Genomic DNA, 27,447 nt, shown 5'->3' with positions numbered 1-27,447 from the left:
AACCACGCAAAATTAAGCTGTTTGTCTGGAGGCCATACAGCAAGTACTTTGAAAAAATGTCCTCAGTGCTTTTTTTTTTATTTTCTCTCTAACTGTAGGAAGAAAAAGAGCCAAAAAGTGTAAACTAAAGCAATCCATAGAGTAACAAATATTCCAGATTATTTAGTATGCTGGGTTTTTCAATGGGTTTTTTCTTTCCGCTTTTATATCTTCCACACAACTACAGTATGGACAGATTTAGAGATATAATTCCATATGCTAAATCCCCTTATTATATTCTGAATAATTTAGTATGTTTAGGGGAGAAAAAAAAGGTAGAAATTATATTTCCTTTTACCCAGCATTCATCCTCCCTTTCCCATTTCCATATTTACTCAATTACCATGCAGAAAAAGTTTAACTATTAACAAGCCTAGTCTTATGCTCAAGTGTAATCTCCATTCTCTATGCCCAATAATTCTCAGAAAAGCCTTTATGATCCTAAAGTCTACAATGTGTACTCTGAGCTCTCTTGTCAGCTATTACCACTAGAGAGATCTTGAAATAAGAACGTGCCTTACAGTGGGACTAATTCACAACTGAAATAGAATTAAGGATTTTGCTTTACAATAGTAAAATGCTCTCTGTACAACTGAGCATTTAAGAATTCAGGATCCAATATTGACTTAAACTCTGTATGCATTAAAGCATTACTTTCAATTAATGAACACAGGATATTAAAATTTATACAAGTTTTAAAATAATTTATGTAAATTTCCATTTGAAGCTCTCTGCATCAGATACCTTATGGAAGTCATCTCTGTGAAAAGCACTCTGTGGAACACAATTACTTGACCTTATTAACAAAGATTAATAAGAAGAGCAGTATCTGTAGATATATCAGGCAAGTCAGTAATTGCTACAATAGCACCAAAAAAGGAGCAGGTTTCATTCAGCTCACCAAGAAACTGTTGGTAGAATGGTCTATACTGAGGACAAAATTTTTAAACTCAAAAGTCAAAAGTGACTTTATTCATGTAGAATAAATTAAATTCCTTACATGCCTAATTTTTTTCTTCAAATTAATTACTAAAAGAAACAGGAGTGCATCTGAAAAATTCCATTAATGAAAATCTCCTGGAAAATCACATTTAAATACAAAATCATAGAATGGGTTTGTGCTGAAAGGGACTTTAAAAGATCATCTAATTCCAGGGCCTCTGCCATGGGCAGGAGCAACTTCTATTAGATCAGGCTGCTCAAAGGCCTTTCCAACCTGGCCCTGAACATTTCCAGGGATGGGACATCCACAACTTAAAGAACTAGGAGAAGTCAAAAGGGTAAAATTATTTCCAGATATCTAACACAAACTAAACACAACCACAAATGGATAGAAAACTGAATTAGTGGAAATTTTATGATTTTATAAAAAGAAAAGGGGATCCCAAACCACTGAATTTACCATTAAAAAAACTAGCTGGTAACAGTCATGAATATTTAGAAAAAACAGATGTGTGATGGACAAAAGTCTAGCATTTCCAATATTACTTATTCTGACATTTATACTTGGCTGACAAGATAAGCTATTGACAAGCTGAAGAATACATATTAGCCTTGTTGAGATTGAAGATCATAACTTTTCTTTCTTTCATTTAAAAATCACAATGGAAATAAAGCCTTATTTTGATACTGCATTTGTACTGCTCAGGAAGTCTTCCAGATGGTCATTAAGTATAACCTAGCTCTCACTGGAATATTTAAAGGTGTTATTTTTAGTAAAGGTCAGCTTCTTTGTTCTAATTAGCTCTTGCAATGCTTCCACAGAACTAAATCCCCCTTATTGTCAAGTACCAAGTGTACATCACCTTTTTTCATCTTAATCACATGCTGATGACATTTACAGATAAGGAAAAAAGGAAACAATACACTAAGGGAGATGGGGAATGAGAGGGTCTTGGGAGATGATTAGTTTTATATAAAAACGAGGTTAAGAACATATTTTGTTGACTACATGTATTATATATTGTTTAAAAACTACTATAATATGTATCACAACTTATCTGTAGTGACTACATAATGCCATTTTTTTTTCTTAAAGAAAAAATGTCGAGTAAAACAAAAAGGAAAAGAAACCCTGTCAATATGCCATTTTTATTATGCAAGTTAAAAGCTAGTAACCTCTCACATAGGCAGAATTTGTAGTCCTATTTTATCTTCTTCCAGGACAAAAAAACCTAAAAAACCAAAAGCTTTGACAAAAGTGTAATATAGCAATTAATATTAATCACTTGTTTTGTTATTTGCAAGCTTGCTGTTGGTGCTGGCTTTTGTGATATGCATATAATGTCTCCAGGGAACTGCAGTAAATTATCTACACAGGAAATGAGTCTTAATGTGCCTGCCTACAAATGATTAAGGTATATCACACCTGTGAGAGAGAAGCCAAATTCTGACTGATACAAATAAAAGAAATAGTTTAGTCATATAAAACTGGAAGATGTGGAATAAATTCTGCATTAAACCCAGATGTCTAGCTCACTACTAGTTGTTATTCCTATTTTTGAACTGCTGAAAAAGCAGTGACTGTCATGGTTGAGGTTTATGACCTTATTCAATCTGAGATTCATTATTCTCTGAATTCATCATCTCTGGGTACCAGAAGTAATTCAGTACCATATTCAGGATACCCATATACACTTTACTCTTAACACATTTTCTAGTGGCCTTTTCCCTTTCTGCTAACTAATTTCTAGGTTTTCCTTCTTCATCTTAGAAACAATAGTTTCCTAAGAACCTACAGACAGAGGTTTGTCCCCCAGGAAATCCAGTTTGCAAGACTATTGCCACTGTTCACCACAAACATCTACTACCACACGCATGCTAGGAGTGGCCATACGAGTGCTTACAAGTACCACATGCTTTTATAGAAGGCTTCAGAAAGGAAACCTTCATGAAAGGTGGAAGTTTGCTCAGCAAGGATTATGCCAAATTCTGCAGAGGAGCACAGTGCTTTGTGTAACAGTCTTGTCTTGGTGAGGGAGGCAGAGTAAAGAGGTGAAAGAGAAGTAGATGTGTACAGGAGTAGGACCTGGGCAGATTTCAGCTCATTTAATTGCCTGTGTTAGGAGCCCTGTCAACTTTACTTTCCCATATGGTGAATAAAGCATTTCCAAGGAGCAATTCCACATATGTAAATGTGAATCACACCTGAGTGTAACCCTTTTCACTGTCTGGAGCAGTGTGACTGGGCAGCTTTAGGCTGCTGTCCATGGCTAAAAATGAAACTATGCAGATCTTACCAAAGCAGAGTTCAACAGATATTTCCCATGACCAAATAACTAAATCGAACTAGTTAAATAAACCATGTCTATTTATGACATTCTTTCACATTAAGGTTTTTATGTTAATGCATATTCCATCTGTAATCCCTCAGAGCTGCAGGTGCAGAGTCATCCACCATATCATGAGGACACACAGCACAAAAGGTTCACATAAAAAAGACAGCTTCTAGCTGTGAAGAGCTGGCAGCATAGATGGCATCTCAGGAGTGGAAGAGGAAATGGAAGAGAAGAGCCTGTAGAGGAATTTGGAAAAATCCAAAGATGTCCTCTATCACCAATTGCCTCCCCAGTGCACATCAAGTTTACAAATACAAATGTTGAGCTTCTTGTGTTCTGTTTCAAAATCACACACAGGAAGAAATGGGTGTATTACAGATTTTTTATTACACGTAAAATATAGGGATGCCTCTGTATAGAGTAATTGAGTACAACTAATATTGCCAAATATCCTTAAAGTCTTTCACTCACTGCAAATAGACAACAGGTTACGTCTTTTAGCACATGTATGGATTTGACATTTCATATCTATCAGCACATATGAATTGCATGTTGACAACGGTTTTCTAGATTAAATTCACTGAAATCTGTTCAATAAACTCAGTAAGTATGGTAAGGCTCATACTAAGTGTTTCAGGGGGTTGTTTCAGTTTTTTATGAAAACTACACAAGTAAATTGAATTTTTAATAAATGAAAAAAGGAATATGAATGAGATATATATATATTCTTTTTAAGTGTGAGTTTTCTTCTTAGCAATCTGCACTACAATATTTGTCTATTAAATAGTAATACCCTACCAAACAAGTTTAGATTGGGATTTTTAATTAAGATCATGCTGAGTTCCTTTTATTTGGGTTTTTGTTATCTAGGAGATGGGAAACTCCATATTAAAAAAAAAAAAAGTCAAACCTTTATGCAAAATTTTGATTGTTCAGGACAGAAGCCATCTCAAATTACTAATTGCCTATTAGCTGCTCTACAGAGAGAAATCTTCAATGGTGACAATACAAATAAAATGAGTGATGAGTGATCCATGTCATAGATTTATCTTTATCTCCAAATAGTAACAGATGAAAAATTTACCTGCACAATAAAGTTACCATACAATGGTAACTATCTTTAACATATTTGAAGTATTATACTATCAATGAAACAAACATAGGATTTTCTCACAATTGAACTGTATAAGACCATTAATCTATATACTTATTTCCTCTTATTAGCAATTATAGAAAACAACTTCATGCCAAGTCTTCCTTACTGAATCTTGATAAAACACAGTAAAACAGCAGTATTCATCTTACCCTGTTTTCGTGTATTTCAAGACTACATGAAGATCCTTCCATTATCTGCAAACTACAAAATTCTACTGTTTCTAATATAAATGGTGGTTTTAGGAAAAAAACAAAAACAAAAAAAACCAAAACAAAACAAGCAAACAAAAAAAAAAAAAAAAGAAAAGCAGAGATAATCCAAGCACACTGGCATACTACTAGGATAGGACTATCCAATGTTTATATTGCTGATTGTTATCATAATAGAAAAAAAAACCAACAAAAAAACAACAAGAAAGTTGTAACCCCTTACTCCATTTTCTTTTCACATGAGAGTAGAGCTCCTAAGTCTGGCTTAACCTCATGTGCTGCAATAGGGATTAAATCTTTTGGCTTTTATTTTTTGTAATTCAAAGTATCCTAGACATCAAAAGATCTTTCTTTCTGAAAAGTCAATACTTCAGGACTTCAGAATAATACCCTAAAAAGCAAACACTCAAGATACTCCATTTTGAAAATACCAGATAAGGTGATTAAAAAAAAATTACAATGTTATCATCCCAGTCCCACAAGATCAGGACTGGATGACTGAGTGGGATGATCAAGTTATTGCAGATTTCTTCTTCCTGGCATCCAGTGACAACATGTGTGGGAATAGTACAGAGCTGCATCAGGAAGGGTTCAGACTGGACATAAGGAAGCAGTTCTTTACTGAAAGGGTGTTTGAACACTGGAACAGGCTTCCTACAGAGGTGGTCAATACCCCAAACTTGTCAGTGTTAAAGGGGCAACACCCTTAACGACATGTTTTTATTTTTGTTCAGCCCTGAGTTTGTCAGGCTGTTGGACTTGATCTATGCAGGTCCCTTCCAACTGAAATAGTCTAGTCTATTCTTTTCTTTCACAATCATTTCAGAATGATTGTGCTAAATCATTCTGTAAGAAAATATCAATAGGCAGCTAGCATCCTATATATTCTGGATAACAATGCAGAAACATGGTTTATCAGTGCTGGAACACAGCTTAAAAATTCTGCAAACTTTTATTTTTAGGATATGGGCTATATGCTAGCTGTCTAAAATTTTCCATTAGAAATACTTTTTTACTTTTTAAGTAGTGCACAGAAGAGGAAGTCTTGTCAGCATACAGATACTGCTGGGGTCTGGGAGGCTCAAGTGAGCAGCAGACCAGATTGGGTCCTACTCATTTGTCCTCCTCTGTGGACTCCATGTGGAGACCTCATAAGTGTGCACTGCTCACCTACTTACTTCAATGGCATCCTGCTACCCAATACAGCTGACTCCAGAATAGTCCCATCTGTCAAAAGACATTTATTTCAAAAACATAGTTTTGTTTCAAGCCAAAATGAAACATGGGTTTTGCGAATCACAAAAATTCTCACAGTAACTACAGTATGATACCCTTGATGATGCTTCCCACAACAGAGCAGTAGCCTGAACAAATTACTTGTGAAATATTAGAGAAAAATCAATAAAACATAATCAAAACAATTACCAGGATATATTTTAATGGAAGGATGTTTTGTTGAAAACATTTACAGATCAAAATATCGAATTAGTTGAAACACATGGCAATTTACAATTACGGTAACTTTGCTTATTGAGCACTTTCCTAATCTGTAAATGGTCAAGTCCAAACCAAAGCAGCCTTTCAAAAATCACAGTTCCTAGAGACAAATTAGCTGCGAAATAATTGACCAACAAAGATCTCTCCCCAAGCTGTATTCAAAAAGAGGTTTCTAACTCTTGTACCAAAGGAAGGCCAGAATCTATTGCCAGAAGTAGCCATGAGAATATATTAGCAATGGTCTTTCTTGTCCTTTAATAGCCCAGCCTAAGTGAAGAGTGACCCACCAGTGTTTCACCAAACTGGGTGCATCTTTTGGCACAGGCTCAGCTCACGTTTATATTCTGGATTTATAACAGGATCATTAAGCCTTTCTAATACATTTGTTCCATTAAATGATAAGCAAAAGTAGTCCAAAGCACTTAAATCTACTCAGAAAATCAATGGGAAAGGGGAACAATCACAAGGTTATGTAACTACTGAAATTGAAAATTATCTTTCATTAACTGGGGTTTCTGATTCTGTCAAATATGATGTACTATTTAATAATGTAATTTTGTTATCCATAACTCATGAAAATTACTTATTATTACTTATAATTTTACTGAAGTGTATTTTTTTCCTTAGGATTACGAGGTTTTTTTGTAATGTTTTTCTTGTTGTATTTTAAACATTCAAGAGAAAACATATGAATGACTAATTAGAATGGTATAACTTACGTCATAATCTTAAAAAAATCAAATTAAGAAAGAAATTTAAGACAAGAATGGACAGGTCATTTATTTAAAATTGCATGTGCTAGCTTCAAAATCCAGCATCCTGCTGTGCCTTCTCAGTATCTCACTTTCCTCTCTGACACATCCAACATGGCTCTTCCTGGGTTGGGATTTCCATTTTGCTGATCTGATTTTTGCTCAGGTTACTAACAAGCTCCTACACCATAAATACAAGGCCATTTGTACAGTCTTTATTCTTAGAAATATTTTCATGCATTTCTGTCCTACCTTACAGATTTCCAGTTTCCCTTAGTGACTGCCTGTCTTTGTCACGCCTGTGGTTTGTTCATGCTCCAACGTTCTTGCTCTTTCTCTGTCTTTTCTGTGTAATCTCCCCTGGTTATATTTTGCCCTTTCCTGTTCTTTGAGCTGACATCCACAGTGAGCTTCTCATGTCTTTTTCTTAGTTCCTAATCTATTTAATTGCATTTAGCTGGCTTGACTCCAAAGCTAAACTCAGTTTTCCTGTTCCTAAGTTCTGTCTTTCCCTTTATCCCTTTTAATTCAGCTCTCACAGAAGCCAGAAATGTTATCTGTATACAGAGCACCTTACCATCCAGTTCAATTTGTAGTGTCTAAAGATGCTTCCAAAAACGGTGAAAATATATGTCCAACTTGCAGCCATAAATTATCCCCCTTACCTAATGCTTTCTCATACTGAGGAAGGAAAAGGTAAAAAACAAACTCCACATCTAAAGAAGCAATGAACCAAGTCAGCTTCATTCTGCTTTCTCATCTTTCCTGCCTTGTCAGTTTCTCATTCAATTTCAGTTCTTCATCATCTTTGACATGCAAGATTTTTTTGAAAAATAAATGCCTTGTCAGTGAATGAATTTTCTCACCCTGATTACTGGAAACATCTCATCTTCTTTCACATGACCACTCTGCACTCCTCAGACCCAGCCTGCTGGAAACTGTTGCCTTCACTACAAAGCCAGAAGCCATCCAATACAGCCTTTTACATGAAATAGTATCTTCCAGTTGGAGACAACTAAATCAGCTGTAATAAGTGGTCTGAAACATTCCTGGTAAAGTCATAATCTGACCACAGAAACTGGGATAATTAGTTGAAAAAATATTTTTAAATCTCTGGTGATGTTTTTTGGGGATTTTTAGGTGGTTGGTGGTGCAGTGTTTTAATTAGGGCCAATGAACTGTGAGAATGAACAGTTTTATCATCAGGACAGGAAGGAAGGAGGGATGAACTGGGCGAACAAACTTCAGCCATGCATCTCCATGGTCTGTATTCCAAGACACAGAATTTCATAAAAAGTTGCTGAGCCTTCAGTATAATGACTAAAGCAGAAAAGATAAATAACTAGGGAACTATTGCCCTCATTAATTCTGTTGCAACCCAGAATCAACAATATAATTTATTTTCAAAAATACTGCATTGTCTTGCTTTTAACCTGCATTAAAAAAAATTAGCAATTCATTAATTTTGCCATAATCAAAATAGCACTTTTCCTCATTAACACTTCAACAGAGAAAAAAGCTCCTTCATTCAGTTGTCAATATCAGAATCTGCATTCAAAAAGAAAAATAGGAAACTCTTATCATGTGGTCTTGCCAGGCAAATTTACATGAGGATAATGAAAAGAAGGAAGGTGTCAGGGGAGTAAAAGAAACTTTTAAAAGATGCATGGGAATGTCACTAGCAATCACAAGATAATGGAAACTTGCTGAAAGCTGGAATGGAAAATATTAAACAGCTCTCCACCTGGGAAAAGGGAAAGGAATGTCTGTTGCCAAATTTTGCAATTTGCTCTTAAGTTACAAATTTGAAGGCAAGGCTCTTTGTGTGAGGTCATGGCAAAGAGGCAATCCTGAAAGAAAGGCAGATAGGAAAGTTAAAATTGAGTTACTGCTAAACTATGAATTCCAGATATTATGTTTCCCTCCTTCTTGATGTCTTATAACTTCTCTTACGAGAACATAAGAGAATATTGCACAACAATGTGAGGTTTTTTCTTGAATTCTTTGCCTCCTACTTCCAAAAAATTTTTCCTTGAATGAGATATAATCATTCTTTACAGTAACGAAAAGAAGAAAAAAACCAATATCTACATCTGAGAAGACACCAGGTAGAGCTGTGATTAAAGATTGACACTTTTACCTAGTATGCAAAATTAAATTTTCCATTTTTATACATTCCCTTAAGAACAACTTGTTCAGATATAGATGAGCTGGCATCATTCTGTCAGTTCTCAGTGTAGCAAAAGATTCTGGAGACTGGACCTGAAAATGAGCACCACACATAAGCCAAATCTATGACTATTTTTTTCTTGAGATCTGCTTGGAAGAATACCATGAAATAAAGCTCTGGATTGAACAAGGGCCCTGAGAGCTGGTTATATTTCAGAGGTTGTGTCTCCCAAGCTCAAGAATCAACTATCCCCAAGAAGAGAAGGCTAAGTGAGATAGCAGGGGGCCTGCTTGGATGGAAAAGGAGCTCCCAAAATAACTCAACTATAAAAAAAAGAAGCCTGCAGGAGTTCAAAGCAGGGATAAGGAACCTAGGGGGAATATGGAGACACTGAGTGTGCAGGGATGTGGTTAGGAAAGCTGAAGTCCATTTGGAGCTTAATCTGACAAGGGACATGAAAGCTGATAAGAAAAGTTTCTATGGGCAGGTCAGCAGCAAGAAGGGAAAATGTAAGGCCACTTCTGAATGGGCCAGGGGACCTGATGATAGAGGACATGGCAATGGTGGAGGTAGTGGTGCCTTTTTCACCTCACTCTACTTTTCCCATTGTACTTGTCAACTCTTTTTCTGTAAATTAACAGAAGCAGCATTTTTATATACATATACAGTATGATAGATGAAAATTTAAATCTACTCACACTACAGACACATGCTATTCCATCTATATCCTTCAGAAAAATAAATATATTATTGCTCAAAGAATAGTATTTGGTATGCATCACCATAGCAGTATTCCTCAAAGCAATCTGGGATGGTTTGCAACATTTGTTGAAGGCAGCTCCTGTTAGTACAGGCTTTACTTAACTTTAAAATAAGGCTTTTTCTTAAGAGAAACTATTGAAAATGCCAATGAAAAAAAAGTAAAGAATAACCAGAGGGACCACAATATATTGTCCCAAGCACCCACATATCAGCCACACTTAAAATGGTCTAAGTGGTATGAAAACATTTTCTACTATTATGGAGATTGTCAAATATGCATATTTAAGGACAAGAATGATTCTTTGGAGAATTCTGTGTAGCGGCATGCAAAATTTGGGTCATCATCATTCACCCCATAATTCCTAAAACATCATATTTCTGTAGTTTCAGCAAGGAAATTCTGTTTAAAAAAAACCTAGCTTTTATTTCCACTAAATATTGCCATAAAAACAATACACTCATTAAAAGCTTTCATAAAAAGATAAATGCTTAAGCATATTTGACTATGACTTTTCTTTGATTTGACCTTGGCTAAATTGAAAGCACATAGAAAAATTTACAGTCAATGCTCAATGTGAGCTATACTAATATCTGGCTAACTGCCTATGCTGTGAAAGCTCTTTCTATTTCAGTAAAATTTTATGCACAAAAGCATTTTCTAGAAACTGATGTAGTGTGTTCAATACATTTTTAGACCCTAGCTTAATTACAAAAGCTTTTTCATAATAACAAATATTGTCCCAAGCAGAGACTATATTTAATAAATATGCTTATTATTTTCCTTAATGAAAGCAATGTTTAAAATTTGTAGGTAATCCCATTACACTGTACTTCCATTATGCAGCCCAGCTCTCCTACCCTCCTGCTGATAGAAGACTTCCTCATCTTAGTTTCCAATTATATACATTAAGTCCTTCCAAAACTACCTTCATTATTACACACAGCATGTATAGCTCTATCAGAGAAAAAGCTGTAATTGGGAAAGAGCAAAATGCATTTTTGAGCCTAAGATAATCACCAGAAAAGTTAATTATGTCAATTAAAAAAATCTTGCCACTCAACAGATATGACCATTTTGTACAAAGAAACACAGCAGGACAGGTACTGATCCCTGATGAACCATGGTGTTTCTACTCAAGTCATTCCAATCAGAAAATCTGGGAAAGAACCAAATTTTGACTTTAAATTACTTTATAATAGAAGAATGGACGAAAGAGCTATTGGATGAACTCAGGGAAATCCTCCAAAACAAAAACCATGGCATTTTCTATATACATCCAAAATTAAAGCTCAGTGTTTCTGTTCTTGGACTAAACTTCTACTTCCTAAAAGCAGAAAAGGACAACTAAAACAAGCAGACTACTGGCAGAAAAGATCCTGGAAGTACATAAATTAAAAATGTTAGGTACAAGAACTAAAATCTGCACCCTTACTGTCAACCGTTCTTGGCAAAGAATTTCATCTCAACATCAGGTGGCAACCAGTTGAATCTATGAAGTGCTGACTCTAATTACAGGGCCTCAAGTCAGAGCTTTCAGAGTTGAAGATCTGCCTATATATGGCACAACCAGAACTGTTCACCCCACAGAGCATCAGTGCACAAGGAGGCCCCAAATCATGTAGGTGCATAAGTCCAACTTTTATTCCCTCAGCTTGTCGAAGGAAGAGCAAGAGGTGATATCTCTCCACATTAGCTGCCGCTGGTAGTTGATTTTCTTTGCTGTACCCAAGGAAAATTGTACTTTACTTTGACATTACATTTGATCAGCCTCAGCCACTTCAACCATATTTTAGAACATGCAGTTTTCACTAGCCTGCTCATTACCATATTTTCACATCTAATTGTACCAGCACAGCTATTCATGACTCTAATTTGGCTGTGAAGATTTCTTCCCATCCCACCTCACAATGCCTTATCTGGATCATTCAATTTTTGAACACTTCCTAACAGATCTATTGTTGTTAGTCTATAGGCATCAGAAATAGAAACATTATTCCAAAGAGTACTACAATACTTCTACAATGCCACCAAAACTTATTTAATCTGAGTACTTTTGGTTGTTCTTTGTTTATGCCAAACTCTCATTTCTTTATCTTACAAATTCCTGGCAATTTGTTGTGTAGAATTTGTACTTAAGATATGATATGACAAAAAAAGTCAAGTCCAAGTACACTGCAGTTTAGGGAATATTTTCAGATTTCACAGGGAAATGCTACTTGTTCTGGAAGTTCCAATCTCCTAATTTCTTTTACCCTGATTTGGTTTTTTATCACTTGGTGATTTTGTCAGGGAATTGGGATCCCTGCCAAGGATGTTTACCTCAATTTTGTTTCAAATCCTAAATTAGGTATCTCCTAAATAGTGAATTAGATTATTAATCAGTAAAAATCTAAATCTTCATTATTAATTTACTCAAAACAATACAGCACCTTGTAAAACATTTATGCAGCAGTAAACGGAGAATCACTTTGCAGAGATCATGACATGCTTAATTTACTACACGACTAAATATTTAATTACAAATGGCATCTTAGCTGAAGGTGTTCTGCTGAAATTAAACAATCTTCTAAACAGTAGTAGTCTTAACTTTATTGTGGGTAGTAAAGGTAAAATTTTAGAACAATTGGTGGGAAATTTGCTCCTTTTTGTGTGGTTTGCCTTTACCAGTTAAGTTAAGAATCATGTATTTGGCTAGCCAGTCTGCTATTTACTGACAGGTCTGGTCCCTCCTGTAGTTTCAACAGATATACATTTTAATGGCATATTAAATTAATTGAAAATGCAATGCACTTTGAGGCACTACATTTCCAATGTAATAGTCTTGCTCCAATGATTTCCTTGCTAACATCTCTAATTAGAGTAATGGCATTTTAAATTCCTTGCAAATATCTAGCAATTCTTTGTTTCATATTCAATTTTCAAAACATCCCAGGTACAATATTTTATATTCATTTGCATTTTTACATCCAGACTCATATTAAAAAAAAACCCAACAACTTGTTTATATTTCCAGTTTAGGAAATTGCACACAGAGCTTTTGCAGAAGCATCTCAAGATGAATATATATCCTTCCCAGTGTTGAACCTGAACAACTAATGTTGATGCACATCAAATCTAATTTAGGTGAGCTTTCAAAACAGATATTCAACAAATGCAGCTAATCGTTTCAGAATTTGCTAAATGTGTAGCAATACGGAGAATGAGTTCTGGGTTTTTTCCCTCCTTTTTTTTTAAATCTATTTCTTCCTATTGTCTCTCTATTCTCTTTCAGAAGAGGAAGGTAAGGGATGGGTTGTACCCTTCTGTACAGTGATAGATGCAATGAATGGAGAACAAAAGCAAGATAGGCTGATGATAGTTAACAATGTCATTATGTCCCCTGTTAGGAGGGAGGTCTATTGAATAGATTATTACACCAAACAAAGAACTTATCAGGCTATAAGTACAGTCAAAAACAAAGGGTAGCAACAGGATCGCTTTCACCTCATCTAGAACATCTCTTTCAAAACAGCAAATTTATATTTCTTAACCATCAAGTTGTTTTTATTAACAATACAGAATATCCTGACCTTTTGCTATCTTATAAGAGTACATGACAGTTTTGTCAAAAATAATTCACCTAAAATCTTTTAAAAAGTTGTTAATTACGAAAACCACAGCCATGTATACATAATTCATCAGCTAAGAGGAAAAGAATATTATATTTAGAGTAGGAGTAAAACAGATTTTCTATATCTTCCTTCTGTCTCAAGGCTAAAGAATATTTCATAGAATTACAAAATTGCATGCTATAGCTCTTCAAGCCTCTAAATGGAATAAAGAAGTATATACTTGGTAGCATGCCTTTCATGCTGCAGAATTCTAATGATGTGACCTTGCTTCCCAAAGTAACTTGTAAGGTAAACTTCTTAGAAGTAAGATGAGTGATAACTCTGTGATTCATCAATTAAGGTTCAGTTTAAACATTGCTTTTTGAAATATGGAAGCACTTACTGGAAGACAGGCAGAAGTTAATTGAAAAAATATTAGTATAGGATTGAAATAAAGTTATCACACAAAATTTGTTTTTCTTCAAGTCCAATCCCAGTTTAACAATGACAAAGTTACTGCATTGTTGATCTTCACAAAAGACATAGCCTTGCAGTAGTTAATACAGAACACAGTGAGACACTCAGCATGGTGCTGGTATCATGTGGGTAGAAGAGCTAAGAGTGGTGCCAGCTGTGTACCTGCACATACAATCTGTGTCTGAACTATTTTATTTCTGAACAGAATGGGAAAGGAGGGAGGATGGGTGGTGGGAGAGGTGGAAATGTTAAGATTTTCTTGTTCTGCTGTTTATCTGTAAGCTGCTGTGAAAAAGAGAGCCTCTCACTTCAGAAAAGGTTGTGAGTGCTTCATGTGGTATTGGGGCCTCCTTCCTGGTGACAAAACCTCTCAGACTGCACATACTAGCTAGTCCCTTAAGTCTTTCCAATTGCTCATCTGAAGCTGTTAACATATATTAGAGCTACAAGCAAGCTTTCCCTGATACGCACCAATACTTTAAGTAGTGTATGGCAGAAAAAAAAATTTTCACCATAAAAAATGTGCCTCATTTAAAATAAACCATCTTGAGAATTGTATGACATGGCAATAATTCTAAATTTCACTAAAGCTTTTTACACACACATGACTTTGGCAGGCTGCCTTCCAGTGAGAGCAAGTTACATATGTACCAGCTCTAATGGCCCATATAGGATATTAAAAACACATCAAGAATAATTTGATAATTTACCTTAGGAACAGTATGAGAATTTTCATCTCTGTTTCCTTCAGAGACTCTAATACCAAAGGACAGACTGTTTCTTGTCAGTGTTTCAAACTGATCTCTATTTGCAAACACAGCAAGTGATGCCAAATGCAGTTCAGAACACAAATCAAACAACTATTCATTATGCACTGTTTTGAATTGCATATGCAGGGCAGAGAGACAAGTAATGACCAAAAAAAAAGAAAAAAATCATGCTTGTACATCACACAAGCCACTTCCATAATATACTTGAATACTGTATATCTGTGCAAAGAAATAAGACTATTCCAGTAAAATAATGAGTGCCTTATGTGTTAAATATATTCAAAATGGTACACACTGGGATTGAACAGAACTTGATATACAATGTAGACCAAAATATAAATGCAGTAGTTATACAAAGAAAAGGAGGGGAGGGGAAAATGATAAATTATTTATTGAATGAAAGCAGAAAATAGAAAATGAGAACAACTTTTCTTTGAAAATCAGGTTAGCTCATAACCAATGATAATAAGCCCACTTATTCATTAGATCTGGCTCTATTTGAGTCCCAGCTAAGCATTCAGAGCACCAATTAATGCAGCCATCAATGTGGCTGTCATTTTCTGAATGTTCCTGTCCATCTCAGTTTTGTCTTGAAGCAAAAAAAGATGAAAAATAACTAATGAAATTACTTAACCTGTTTCTAAGATGATCACAACACTGGCTAAAAGGGCAAAGGGAAAAGAACTGTTTTCAGTGCCATGCTACAGACATCTGTGGGTGGTACCCGACAGGTACAGAGCAGTGCATGCCAGAATAATGCATGGGGGAAAGGGAAAAGCATCTCTTACATTATACTGAAAAGAAGGAGAGAAGATATTCTTCACAAAGACCTCACCCCTAGCTGGTTAACTGGTATTTCTTTAATTTAAAAAAAAAAAAAAAAATAAAAAACACCAACTAACTTAACCAGGACTGCTGCCTATTGCTCATTAATTGCTACAGATAGGTGCAGGGCCTGGCCAGGTGCAAGAATAAAACCCCTCACAGAAGAAAAATATAAAACATATTTTTTAAAAAAAGACTACTTTGTAATTAAATATTTCAGGGGATTAACTTGAGTAGTTTCCTGTTGATCAGTATCTTATTTTAAAACATCATTCCTGCATTTTTTCAAGGTTAGTTGAATTTATTTATTATCACTTCTATAGTGATTGTGAGGTGGCAATGAGTTAAAATAAATCCATACTTAGGCAGCTTATCCTTCCTGTTACATATTAATCTTAGAGCATATGGGTTTATAACAAAATGCAAAGAAAAATGGAAAAAAATAAATTTGAATAGCTATATATTTCTGGATTAAATCACAATATGAGAAAATGTTTTAGAATTCCAACTGAGCTGTGCTAAAGCAAAAGACAGCAAGCTCTGTATACAGGAATGCTTGCATATTTTTCTTCACACAGTTATGTGTGAAAAGATTTCTCCATAAAACTGTAAAATAGAGCACTTAGGATGTCCATTTGAAAAGATTCCTCCAGGGGGCTGAGATAACTCCGGCATCTGTTCGAACAGGTGATTCTGCAAATAAGTGACACACTTTTGTCATCCCACTGAACTTGGAACATGAGGGCCCTTGACTGCCCAAACACAAATAAAACTATCCATTGCCCTTACAGCAAGTGGCAGCTACATGAGATGTCCCTTAGAGATGCAGTCATTTCACCTTTAGCCAAGGAAATAACTAGACCTGAAAGTTTTATCACTTCATCACAGCCCCAGTGGACTGTAAATGATTTGGTAAGTTCTGGTTTGAAAGAGAGGACTCCTTAAGAAATCTAAGGTGATTTCTAAAGCAGTGAAGGAAAAAGAGTTTTTCTTCTTTGGAAGTATATATATATATGTAAAAATAATATAAGAAAAAGTATGTTTTTCTGCTAATATGTTTTATGATTTCTTAATGACGCAGTTTCTATTTTTTGTTGTGAATAATTACTGTTTCAAGTTAATTTCTTATCTCTTTCAAATGAAATTATTGGTAGCTATAACATGTAAACAATGCAAAAATGAAAGAAGAATATATATCCTAGAACTGCCCAATTAGCTATGGTAAAATACAGATATGAGAACAATCTAAATTCAAGTGTCATCTTGATATGAAGACTTGATTGTTGTTATTGCCAGAATACTTTTGAAAAAATTATAAAATATGTATTTATAGACATTTTTGTTGTTGTTGTTACACAACAGCTTTAACTGTTCTGTAATTTCTTAAAGAATATTTTTTGGGTCTTTTGCAAATATTTAATTGTAGGCTGACAGTCCAGGGTACTTGATTTACCCAAAACAACTCTAAAGCCAAGCACATGGAGAGAAAAATTGTTTATTGGTCTGTGTTCTACTTATCTAGTCTGCATTACAATACTTTCAAAACTACTAATTTAAAATTATACTTCTCAGTTGTGAATGTGACTTTTGGGTCATCTTTACTTTTATTTACAATTGCTAGTCCAAAAACTTCATTCTATTTTATCATTACATATACAGCTATTTTTTTTTAAAGTTAAGTTGCTTCTATTTTGAATCATTAAACTAATACATGTGTTAGACTGGAATGATGAACTAAACCCTATGATGTAAACTTAAATATTTTCAAGTACAAGACATAGTTCTTAGAACTGAAAACACTTTAGGAGTAATTTGATTTCTAAAAAGTAGAAAAAGATTTCTAATACAGAATAGTGAAAATCTACTCTAAACGCTTCACATAGGCCCTGTTCTTTCACTCCCTAAAATAATCTACACGGAAAAACCTAATTTTAGAATGACTGAGATTTAAAACCTCACCCACATAACTAATTCCAGTGTTCAGAATCTGGGTATCATGGTTGCAATATATTCCACTTCTCAACTAGCATGAAAACTAGTCCTGAACTTCCCCTTTTAAAATTAAATTATGTAGTAACTTTGGCAAGTCTTTTCCCACTTTTGATACTGACCCTTGAAACCCATATTCTACCAATACAGTGAAGCATTATCAAAAGTCTTTTTCCCACTTTAGCTCATTCTCTCAGATCAACATGATTAATTGTTCAGTTTCTTTTCTGTATCTCTTCCAACCATTTAGAATACTTATTTCTATAGCACAACCACATGCATTTAATATCTCTTAATTTCTGCTTGATTATGGTTTAATGAGAAAAATCCAAGACATCAATCTTTACCTCAAGTTTTATTTTAGTTCCAAGGTCCAAGTGATCCTGTTTACACTCATAGCAATAATCCTTTCATTTGACAAACTTAAAGCAATAAAAAAGGTATGACCAGCAATGACTTGAAAGGAGTTCAAGTTTCCAGGCAACATTAGTGGCAGCCCTGCACACTAGATGTCTCACTACTTGAAGGTAAGAGTAACACTAGCAATCAAGACAAGACAACCAGATTGAGATAGAATTTGTAGATAAAAAGTGCAGTATATACTGGAAAGAGTTTCTGATTTAGCTTAAAAAAAAAAAAAAAAGAAAAAAAATAAGAAGAAAAAGAGTTCACCTTTCCAAATTTTAAAGTTTTTCAATATCTGGTTCAGTTCAGAATTAAAATAAGTTTTTAAAATATATCATAAAAGCATGACTCAAATAGAAATACTGGTGCACTGGTACACACCAGTCAACTTGGAAGAACCCTTTAAGACCCTTATGGCTACCATTCATCCTGTTATTCCTAGATGTCTTCTTCACTCTCCAGATGAAATTTTAACAGTGAGAATTCATGTTTGGTTTATAGAAACCTAATATTTGCCAGGAAGTCATAGAATCTTAGAGTGGCTTGAGTTGGAAAGGACCTTGAAGGTGATCTCATTCTGACCCCCCTGCCATGGGCAGGGACACCTTCTACTAGCTCAGGTTGTTCAGAGCCCAGTCCAGCCTTGAACACTGAAGCTCTTAAGTTGTGTGTGGGTGATAATGAGATCGTGCCTTTCCACTAGGACCCCAAGGGAATGCTGGGCTGGAGGGGAAGCAAGAACTGAAAAGCAGGGCAGGAGCAGTAGTGCTGCACTCAACAGCAGGTACTGGTTAGGGAGATAAGAAAGCAAGCCCAGGAACTACCACAGGGCTCTCTCTCTCAGAGTAAACCCACCTCTTTCCTTTGGTCTCACAACTCTGCTGCTTGCTGATAGCTTTTCCCCTTTCCCCAGGGCTCAAGATCAGCTCTCCAGCTCCTCCAAGCCCCCAGTCCTTGGCTGCAATGCTGCAGGTTGTAAAGTACCAACATGCAGGTCCCACTCACTTAGGAGCAATTTGCTTGCCAGCTGCCCTTGGAGCAGGGATTGAAATATTCAGGTATGGGGAGATAAGCAGGAAGGAATGGTGACATGGGAAGGATGGGGACAGGAGCTCCAGCTTTGGACAAGATAGAGAGTGGAGGAGCCACTATGGGCCAAGCTCACCCACATGGCCACAACCAGCCACCCTCATGCCAGTGCAGAGCACGCACACAGGAGCATCAAGCTGCACCATCAATGCCACCTAAGCTCTCCCCACCAAGGACTGTCCTAGTCACCACAGAACCATGGAATGCCTTGGGCTTTAAGGGACCTTAAAGATCACCTAGTTCCAACCTCCCTGACCTGGGCAGGGACATCTTCCTTCCCTTTGCCTTTGTGTGCACCCCCCTGCACAGCACGCTCCACACCTTGGAAACTCTGCTCCCCTAAACAGACACCTGGGAGGAGATCCTGGTGGGATCCAAGGCAGATCAAAGTTCATGTCCTCTCTGCTCAATTCAGGCCCAAAGTTTTGACATTTTAAGGAGCTACACTGCCAGGTTGTGCATATGTGTGTGCACTCAGCAACCCATGTTGTAACCATCCCCCATTTTCTTCCTTATCCTATGAAAACAAATAGGGTCATACAAAATTTCTGTTTCTTAGAAATAGCCCCTAAAAAATTTATGATTTGTACTCATGCAAAGAAGTAAAGCACAACAGAAAAATCTGCTTTGGAGCCATAGTCTTCTGATTTCTACTATCCAGCTCTTTACTGCAAGGAAATCTTTTTGCAAGCATGTGGTATTAGAAAATACTGCTGTATGTTACTACCTCCAAAAGCGCATTAAGAAAACAATGTATCATTCAGCTCATGCACATGGAGAAAAACATTTAATTATTCTTCTAGGGAAAAAAAGAAAAAGTGAAACTGCTTAATAATTTGATTGTTCAACCATTATATAAAAAAGGTCAAAACCAACATAAGGCATGCAGTTAAATGGTATTTTGAATTTACTTTTTGATAGATCTATATTCTATCTGTGTTCTCCTAGTACTGAGGTATTGCACTGAAGATGTCAGTGTTGATCAGCTTCCAATTATTAATGGCACTTATTGAAATAGAATCCTGCTAGGAGTGGGATTTTCTGCATTTGCTAGAGTTTCATTTGCAGGGAAAAAAAATTAAAAATATAAATGAGCCCTGACTGTGGAAAAAAACATCCAAGAAAGATTTTTTTTTTTTTTTTTTGTAAATCAATAAGTAAACATTTTACAATGTGTTTATTGCATACTTGCTGTCTTCTTGCAAAAAAATAATTCCCATGCAAGTATGCTAATAGGATGCTCAAGTGATATGAAAAGAAGTTTTTCCCTAAAAACTGTTAGGCATAGCTTGAAAGCTTAAATAGCATGGACCTAAGCTGACAGTTATTTTGAAAGTTCTATAGGAATGAACAAGCAGCAATATAATAAATCTATGCAGAAATATTTAAAGTACTTAAAATAAAAAGGAAAAGAGAAAAATTTTTAAAAGCATTCTTTTAGTTGGTGTTACAAGACTCTACAGAGAAGAAAATATTTTCTCAGTGAATACTCTGGCATTGCTTTATGAAATTTTTCAAGGTTATTGAAATAATCTATGACCATATATGCTTTAAGCACTGCACACCAAATCTGTTTTTAAAGCTGCTGAGTGAGCCCCACTGTATCAGGAGAGGAATGCGTCCACTCATCCTGCCTCTGTCATCTTGGAGGAAGCCTGAGAGCAAATATCCCTCTGGAGGGAGCCCCTCAGGACTAAGGAAGATCCAAGCTGCAACTTTTTTTCCTCCCATAACAATATGCAAACAGCAGGAGAGTTTATATGATGCTCTCTTTACGGAAATGTGATTGATGACAGGGAAAGTTTGACAGTCCCATGTATAGCTCTCTGCATTTCAATTTCCCCCTCATGTATATGATGTGAAATATATAAATCACTACAATTTAAGTAACTTCCCAATGACTTGCATATTTAAATTTCAAAATTTTCACACAGCACCTTTTTAACCCTTGGGAATATTTTGCAGACAAAGAAAACCTCTCCCCATCCTCCCCTCTACCACAAATATAACATATTTTTGCTAATAATTTTCTATAAGTGAAGGACTTTTCCAGTTACAAAGGAATTCAGGCAACAATAGTTGCTTAGTGAACTGGTGGCTGTGTTACATAGCATAAGACATATTAAAGACATAATAAAGCAGCCCATTTAGAAAGTCTTTGACTACATCAAAGACAACAAGGAAAAGAGGAAGCCATCATTATTAGACTAATGAGGTAACTTTACAATATTACACTGAAGTTTTTTCACCCCAATCTAAACCTGAGTTTATGAAAGAGGAATTGGTCCCCTTTTGAAAATGGTTTGTCTGGTAATGTAGAAAAAACTGAATTGCAGGTCCACTAATTAAATGTTTTCTATGCTTAAAACAAAATACAATTGCCTTGATATCCCCTAATTATCATTACTGCAAATTCTAAAACTGTTTAAGTTTTGCTCAGGGAGAAAGAGGGCAGAAGACTCTTATTTACAAGGGCTTCCAGAAAGCAGCCAGTAAAATACAGTTCAATTTTATGAAAGAAAAATATTGAAATATAGTACTGATAATTTTTACATACCTATATCTATTTTAAATAAAAGGGACCCATGCTGCAGCACAGTTTCAACAAGTACCTTGAAACAAAATTCCCAAATATTATAAATGCTTAACATGTTATTCCATCCTCATTAGTACCACACTAGGAAAAAAAAAAATCTACAAGCAGCAAACAATCAGCGGTTGTTTAAGAGCCTGATATGGTACAAGGAAAAATAATGCAGCACAGCAACAAGTTCACTGGAGTGCCCCCTTAACACAGACATACCAGAAGTACAGCTGTTTATCTTGGGAAGAACAACAATCAAAAGAGGACATAAAGACTTTCAAAAGGTTCTTCTCCCTGGTATTTAATAACATGCAAAATATTGAAGGACTCTCGCATGAAATCGGGAATAGCAATAGGTTGTTTTTCATGGTATTTTAAAAAGCTAAGCAGACACACAACATGATGCCAGCAGGCAGCTTGCATGAGACATAAGGCTTTATATTCCCACTAGGAACGTACCTTCTCTGCTTTTGCTTTCCTGGCGTTATGCACAAACCTGCGTCCCAGCTTCTTGGCATACCAGATAGAGGCAAACATTGTAGTGATGAAGATTTCAGTCTGAATATGCAGCACACACACACCAGAAAAAAAAAAAAAAAGCCAACTTCCCCCACAACTGAGATACAGATCTTATGCTGGTTAAGGTCTTAACTGTGCTGTTGCTTTATCAAGTCCTCTCATGCTCCTTCTGTAAAAAAAAACAAATCACCCAGTGTGGCCAGTCTGCAGGTGTATTTACATACTGCCAGCAGGAAGTCCAGGGTGAGGCATCTTTGTATCCAGCTCACATCCAGTCTGCTAAGTGCCTGTCTGCAGTTCTTTAGCACTGTCACCACAAACTACATATGTGTCAGTATGAAAGGAAGCTGCAGTAAACTACTGTAGCAGACAGCTCACCTCCTCTTCTCCTGTTCTGAAATTTAACTCCTTGGTTCTCTTCGATTTGCCAGCATGCAACAGAAGCAGCAGCAGTTCAAAAATGAGATACACAGCACTGCAGGAAAGCAAAGGGGTACAAAAGTGCCAAAAATAGAAATGTGTATTAACTGTTAAGGTGAAAGAACAGGTGTTTCATGTGTTTCAGGGAAATTAAGATATGAAAGGAAAATTGATTTTACTTTGTTCTTGCAGTCTGGGGTCTATTCAGAGATATTTTTGCTACCTAGTTTCAGTTCACAACAGACAGCAGCATCAGAGCTGCTCAGTTCACTTGCTGATGTCACACATGCTCTGCTGAATGATTTAAGACTCAGTCAAGGGCTTCTGTTTTTCTTTGATAATGCCTTCACAAATCAGAAACCTGACAGATTTTTTTTCCAAATTCCAAACTTCTGCCCTACCTAAGCATGCTTTTCCCTCTTCCTTTAGTTGCATGCTATTCTGAATTAGGAGTTGGGAAGTGCCTTTGAACACCTATTTTTGCAGCAAAACAGCAATGCACTATTTTCCTTTTGTCACACACTACAGCTTTAACCCCTGCATTTCTCTTATAATGGCTAAACAATAAGCAGAAGCACACTCTTCTGGCTCCAGACATATGACAAACCAGATCTTCCTCCCAGTATCAAGGCTGTAAATTACAGGGTTTTCAGTTATGTTTTGTATTTGACAGCACTTAGAAGACAAGTCCTGCCCAATGCCCTCCCACCTTCAAGTGTGGAGATACCAACATGCAGGAGAACCACTGCTGTCCTGTCTGCAGCACTGGATTTGGAATGCACACATGCAGGAATAATTTCTACTCTGCTATTCTGTGGTAAAGAACAACCCCAAATTAATGGATGCATGGCAAAGGAAATAAAGGCAGAGCAATTTAGTATAGGGCTCTTGGGGCCAAGGAAACACCTTTTCTGCCCCAGGATTTTCAGAGAATGGCTGAAACTATTTTCTCCAGAGCACATGAAATCAAAAGGGAAAATATTCCACTCCCACTTATAACTTAGAACATCCAAGTTACTGTATCTGGAGGGCACCGCTCAAGCTTTGAGCCTGAAGGCACATACTCCTCAGTTCTGTTAAGATTATAAGGAGTTCAAAGAATTCCTCAACACATTTTAAAATGGTAAGTTGGTTAACTAAATTGAAATTCTTAGACCGTGAGGACTTTTTGCAAGGTAAGTCCAAGGTGTATGATTGATTCTTGCTTGACATCTAAAAACTTCTAACAAAATATTTGGTAACTGGTGGTATTTCTGGGAAAGGAATAGTTACTAACTATTTCCAATTCAAATATTTAATTAATCCTGGTGGCCAGAAAGTTTTAAGACCACAAGATAGAGTCAATTCATGTCTCATCTAGAATATGACTGCTACAGAAGAGCTGTCTTTCCATAACAACACTTTAGCTCTCTGAAATCTAGGCTGATAGTGAGATGGACTCTTCAAGGTGAGAAAACCTTTATCATGCCGTGTAGCAGCCTCTCACCACTCTCTCCCTATTTGTGGGATGACATTGTCCTAAAACAGAGAGAAGGGTAGACAAGAGAAGGAAGAAAGAGGGCCTGAAAAATTTAGGAAGAAACCAGAGGTGTTGTTTCTAGCTGCAACACTATTCTAAGGAAACAATGATAGGGGGGAAAAAAAGTGCAGAAAAGGAGAAGCAACATCATTACACAGCTTAACCAACACTATAAATGTTAAAGGAACAGAAAAAAAATCTTACATAGTATATGTATAAACATTAGAACACTTCTCCCACTCTGCTCCCATGCTTTTATGAAGAGAATAAGCATAATCTGAAATCATTGCACTACAACCAAAAAAGGGTACATTCTCCCAAACAACTACTTTTATAGTCTTATGTATATTCAGAAGCTGAGAAAATCGAAGGAAATTCTCATTAAACAATAAAACTTCCTTTTAATGACTTTTATCATCAACATTAGCAGTTTTACTGAACTATTTATTCAGGAAAATCAGGGATTAATAAAAAGCCACAATTCATCCCACTTAAAGGAAAAAAATAGAATACATTGTTCATTTAAGAAATAATGACAAAGCAATAGGGAGGTAATTTTCTCCACCCACTGAAAATGTTAGATCAGGAAGAATAAATCTTGCCAAATACCTAATCCTGATTCTAATCAGAAATACAGTTTAACTGTTTGCATGCATTTGCAGATCTATCCAAACCCTCAAATACAGCAATGGCCAAGCTGCAAGCCATTTCCTTACAGCTCCATCAGGCAGCAGTCTGCCACACATTGCCAGTAGCAGGTTTATTAGGGCTGTACTGGTACCAAGGGAGTTTATGATTATGAATATTTTACTGTAACCATAACGAAGGCTGCATTTTACAGAAGTGCTACAAGCTGAGCTGCTTTAGAAGAATTGGAACTCCCAGCTGCTATCTCCTCACAGGAGTAATACATACTTTAGCCTGCTCACTGAAGTGCTACATTACAAGGACAGAGATGCATGCCATTGAGCAGCAATATTATCACAGACAGGAGATAATCAGTTAAGAGCAGATTTTACAAGGAGCTTCTTGCTGCAAACAAGCAGGTGATTTTTGGTAAACCAAAACACATCCAAACCATTCATTAAATGTCATTCTTCTGCCTTTATGAGAAGGACTGGTCTTACCACAAGTGGGCACACGGGTGTAAGCACAGAGCACTGTGCTTAACACAGTGCTATGTTTCTGTTCTGCTTTACTTCTTTGCATGAGTACAAATCAAGAATATTTTAAGGGGTATTTCTAAGAAACAGAAATTTTATATGAGCCTATTTGTTTTCATAGGCTGTTGAATCATATTATTTTTATGACATGGCTCCCCAAATCGCAAGCAAGGGCACTTGATGCTGGGTATTGAAACAGATGGTTGTTTCAAACACCTTGCCAACTGTTTGTATGCACTGAGTATCACCAGTACCTCTGACAGTTTGCCTCCTTTTTCAATTTTAACAGTGCTGCTTTACTTAAGCAACACTTGGGAAGAAGCCTGGCTTTGCTTTAGACAGAGCATTAATTTTCCCTTGTTAAGGGATAACTTCTCACAGAACACACGTGGGGTGTCAACCTCCCCCTCACACACCTGTGGTGAAGATAGATGTGAGCTGTGGATTCTGGTTCTCTCCAACCTCTGAGTACATACACACAGTAGTCATAAAACGTGATGACAGGGCCATTTAAAATACAAATACAGTTCAGTCATAAATAATGCCTTCCTTGTAAGAATGGGAAGACGGATGGAAAGATTAGTATTCAGGGTTTGCAGAACTGTTTCCAGTGAAATGGGCAGGAGATAGAACAAGTTAAAAATGAAATACTTAAGATATATAACAATCACTTTACTTCAAGGTTTATTTTTTAACATTCCACAGCTGTGGGTACAGGAACAGAGCTGCAGCTGAGAATCTAAGGTAGCTAGTTTTGTTTTTATTAGCACAAGGCAACAAGAGATATTGATTTGGTTGACTGTACAAGCAACCATTTCCCATCCCCAGCACAACTAATTATCTTACACAGCTACATTATGCCAAGACATACTCTTTTAATGACCAGAATACGAGGAAAGACAGGAATCTAAATGTCTGCTATTCAGTCCAGAAGATATAAATTGTAGGCACTCACACCTCACTATTCTTTAAGTAGATGGAATACCCAAGGTTTTGTAAGGACCTGATTTTTCATTCTTCCCTCTAAACAATGAGAAATGGACTAATGTTCTTCCTCCGAATGCAACAAAGAATATTTTTATAGGAAACCTATGGGAACTCTCACAAAAGTAAGAGTCAGGACCACCAGAACACATTAAGACTTCTTTTTGGGCCAGGGCAGAACACAGTCTGTAACAGATTGAAGGATTACCACAGAACAGAATCACGGAATTGCTCAGGTTAGAAAGATTATTGAGTCCAACCATGTCCATAAGCACCACATCTACACATGTTGTAAATTTCTCAGGAACAGTGACTCAACCACTTCCCTGGACAGCTTGTTCTGATGCTTGGCAAGGCTTTCCATGAGGAATTTTTTCCTAGTTTTGACTAAATCTCTGCTGATGAAACTTGAGGTCATTTTCTCTTATCCTATTGCTTGTTACCTGAGAGATCAACCTTCACCTCACTGCAGCCTCCTTTCAGGTATTTATAGAGAGAAATAAGGTTCTCCTGATCCTCCCTTTCTCCAGGATAAACACCCCCACCTCACTTAGCCACTCCTCCTCAGTTTTGTGCTCCAGAGCCTTTCCCAGCTCCATTGTCCTTCTCTGGACACGCTCCAGCCCCTCAATGCCCTTCTTACAGTGAGGGGCGCAGAACTGAATGCAGGAATTGAGGTGCAGTGCCACCGCTACAGAGCATGTACATTTCTAGTTTTGGTCTTTTCTACCAGTTATGTTTCATAACATTTTTTTCTACAAAAAGAAATTTTAAAATTCTACCTCTTGGTCCTGAGTTTTAAAGGTGAAATCTGAATTTCTAAAAAGCTAAATGCTTCCTTGGAACATCTAAGTCAATGGCAAGAATATAGTGCAATGATTATGAGAACAGTCACTTATCCTGATGAAGAAATGTTGTACAGAAGGGAACAGGGGAAAAAAAACCAGAAGCACAAGATGAAGGAAAAGATGGGATAAAAATGTGGGAAAAAAAAATAAGTGAAAATGAAGTGCTGCATATTAAGGATGACAGAGGTCCATACTCTTCTCTTCCAATTTCAATTTTTCTATTCCCTTAATATTTCTTGTGCTAAATAATTTCTCTTTAGAAATTATGCTTTCAGAAACCCAGATATGACATTACAAGTTTGCCTCAAGTCTAATTTTCCCTTAGAACAGAAGATACTGCATGCAGGCATCTCCTCTGTCACCTTTCCTAGCAGAGGGCATGAAGAATTTCATACACAATG

The 27,447-nt window shown here is 36.3% G+C and overlaps 1 protein-coding gene across 24 annotated transcripts in view; it reads right to left on the bottom strand.

Annotated features, from left to right (window-relative positions):
- Positions 1-27,447, bottom strand: part of DLG2 (discs large MAGUK scaffold protein 2) — a 989,662-nt gene that overhangs the window by 466,499 nt on the left and 495,716 nt on the right. Inside the window, exon 1 of one of the 24 annotated variants that reach the window (XM_021545069.3) lies at positions 22,053-22,711. The exons of 22 other annotated variants lie outside the window; for them this stretch is intronic. In XM_021545069.3, coding sequence (XP_021400744.1) covers positions 22,053-22,130 — 78 coding nt within the window. In that variant the 5' untranslated portion in view covers positions 22,131-22,711. Of the gene's footprint in view, positions 1-22,052; positions 22,712-27,447 lie in introns of those variants that run through there. One more of the 24 variants, XM_077781321.1, reaches the window with a different exon arrangement.

The sequence above is a fragment of the Lonchura striata genome, chromosome 2 (genome assembly GCF_046129695.1).
Source record: "Lonchura striata isolate bLonStr1 chromosome 2, bLonStr1.mat, whole genome shotgun sequence".
In the NCBI taxonomy this organism is placed as follows: Eukaryota; Metazoa; Chordata; class Aves; order Passeriformes; family Estrildidae; genus Lonchura; species Lonchura striata.
Note: the sequence above shows the minus strand (reverse complement) of the source record. Positions and strands in the feature narration are given on the sequence as shown.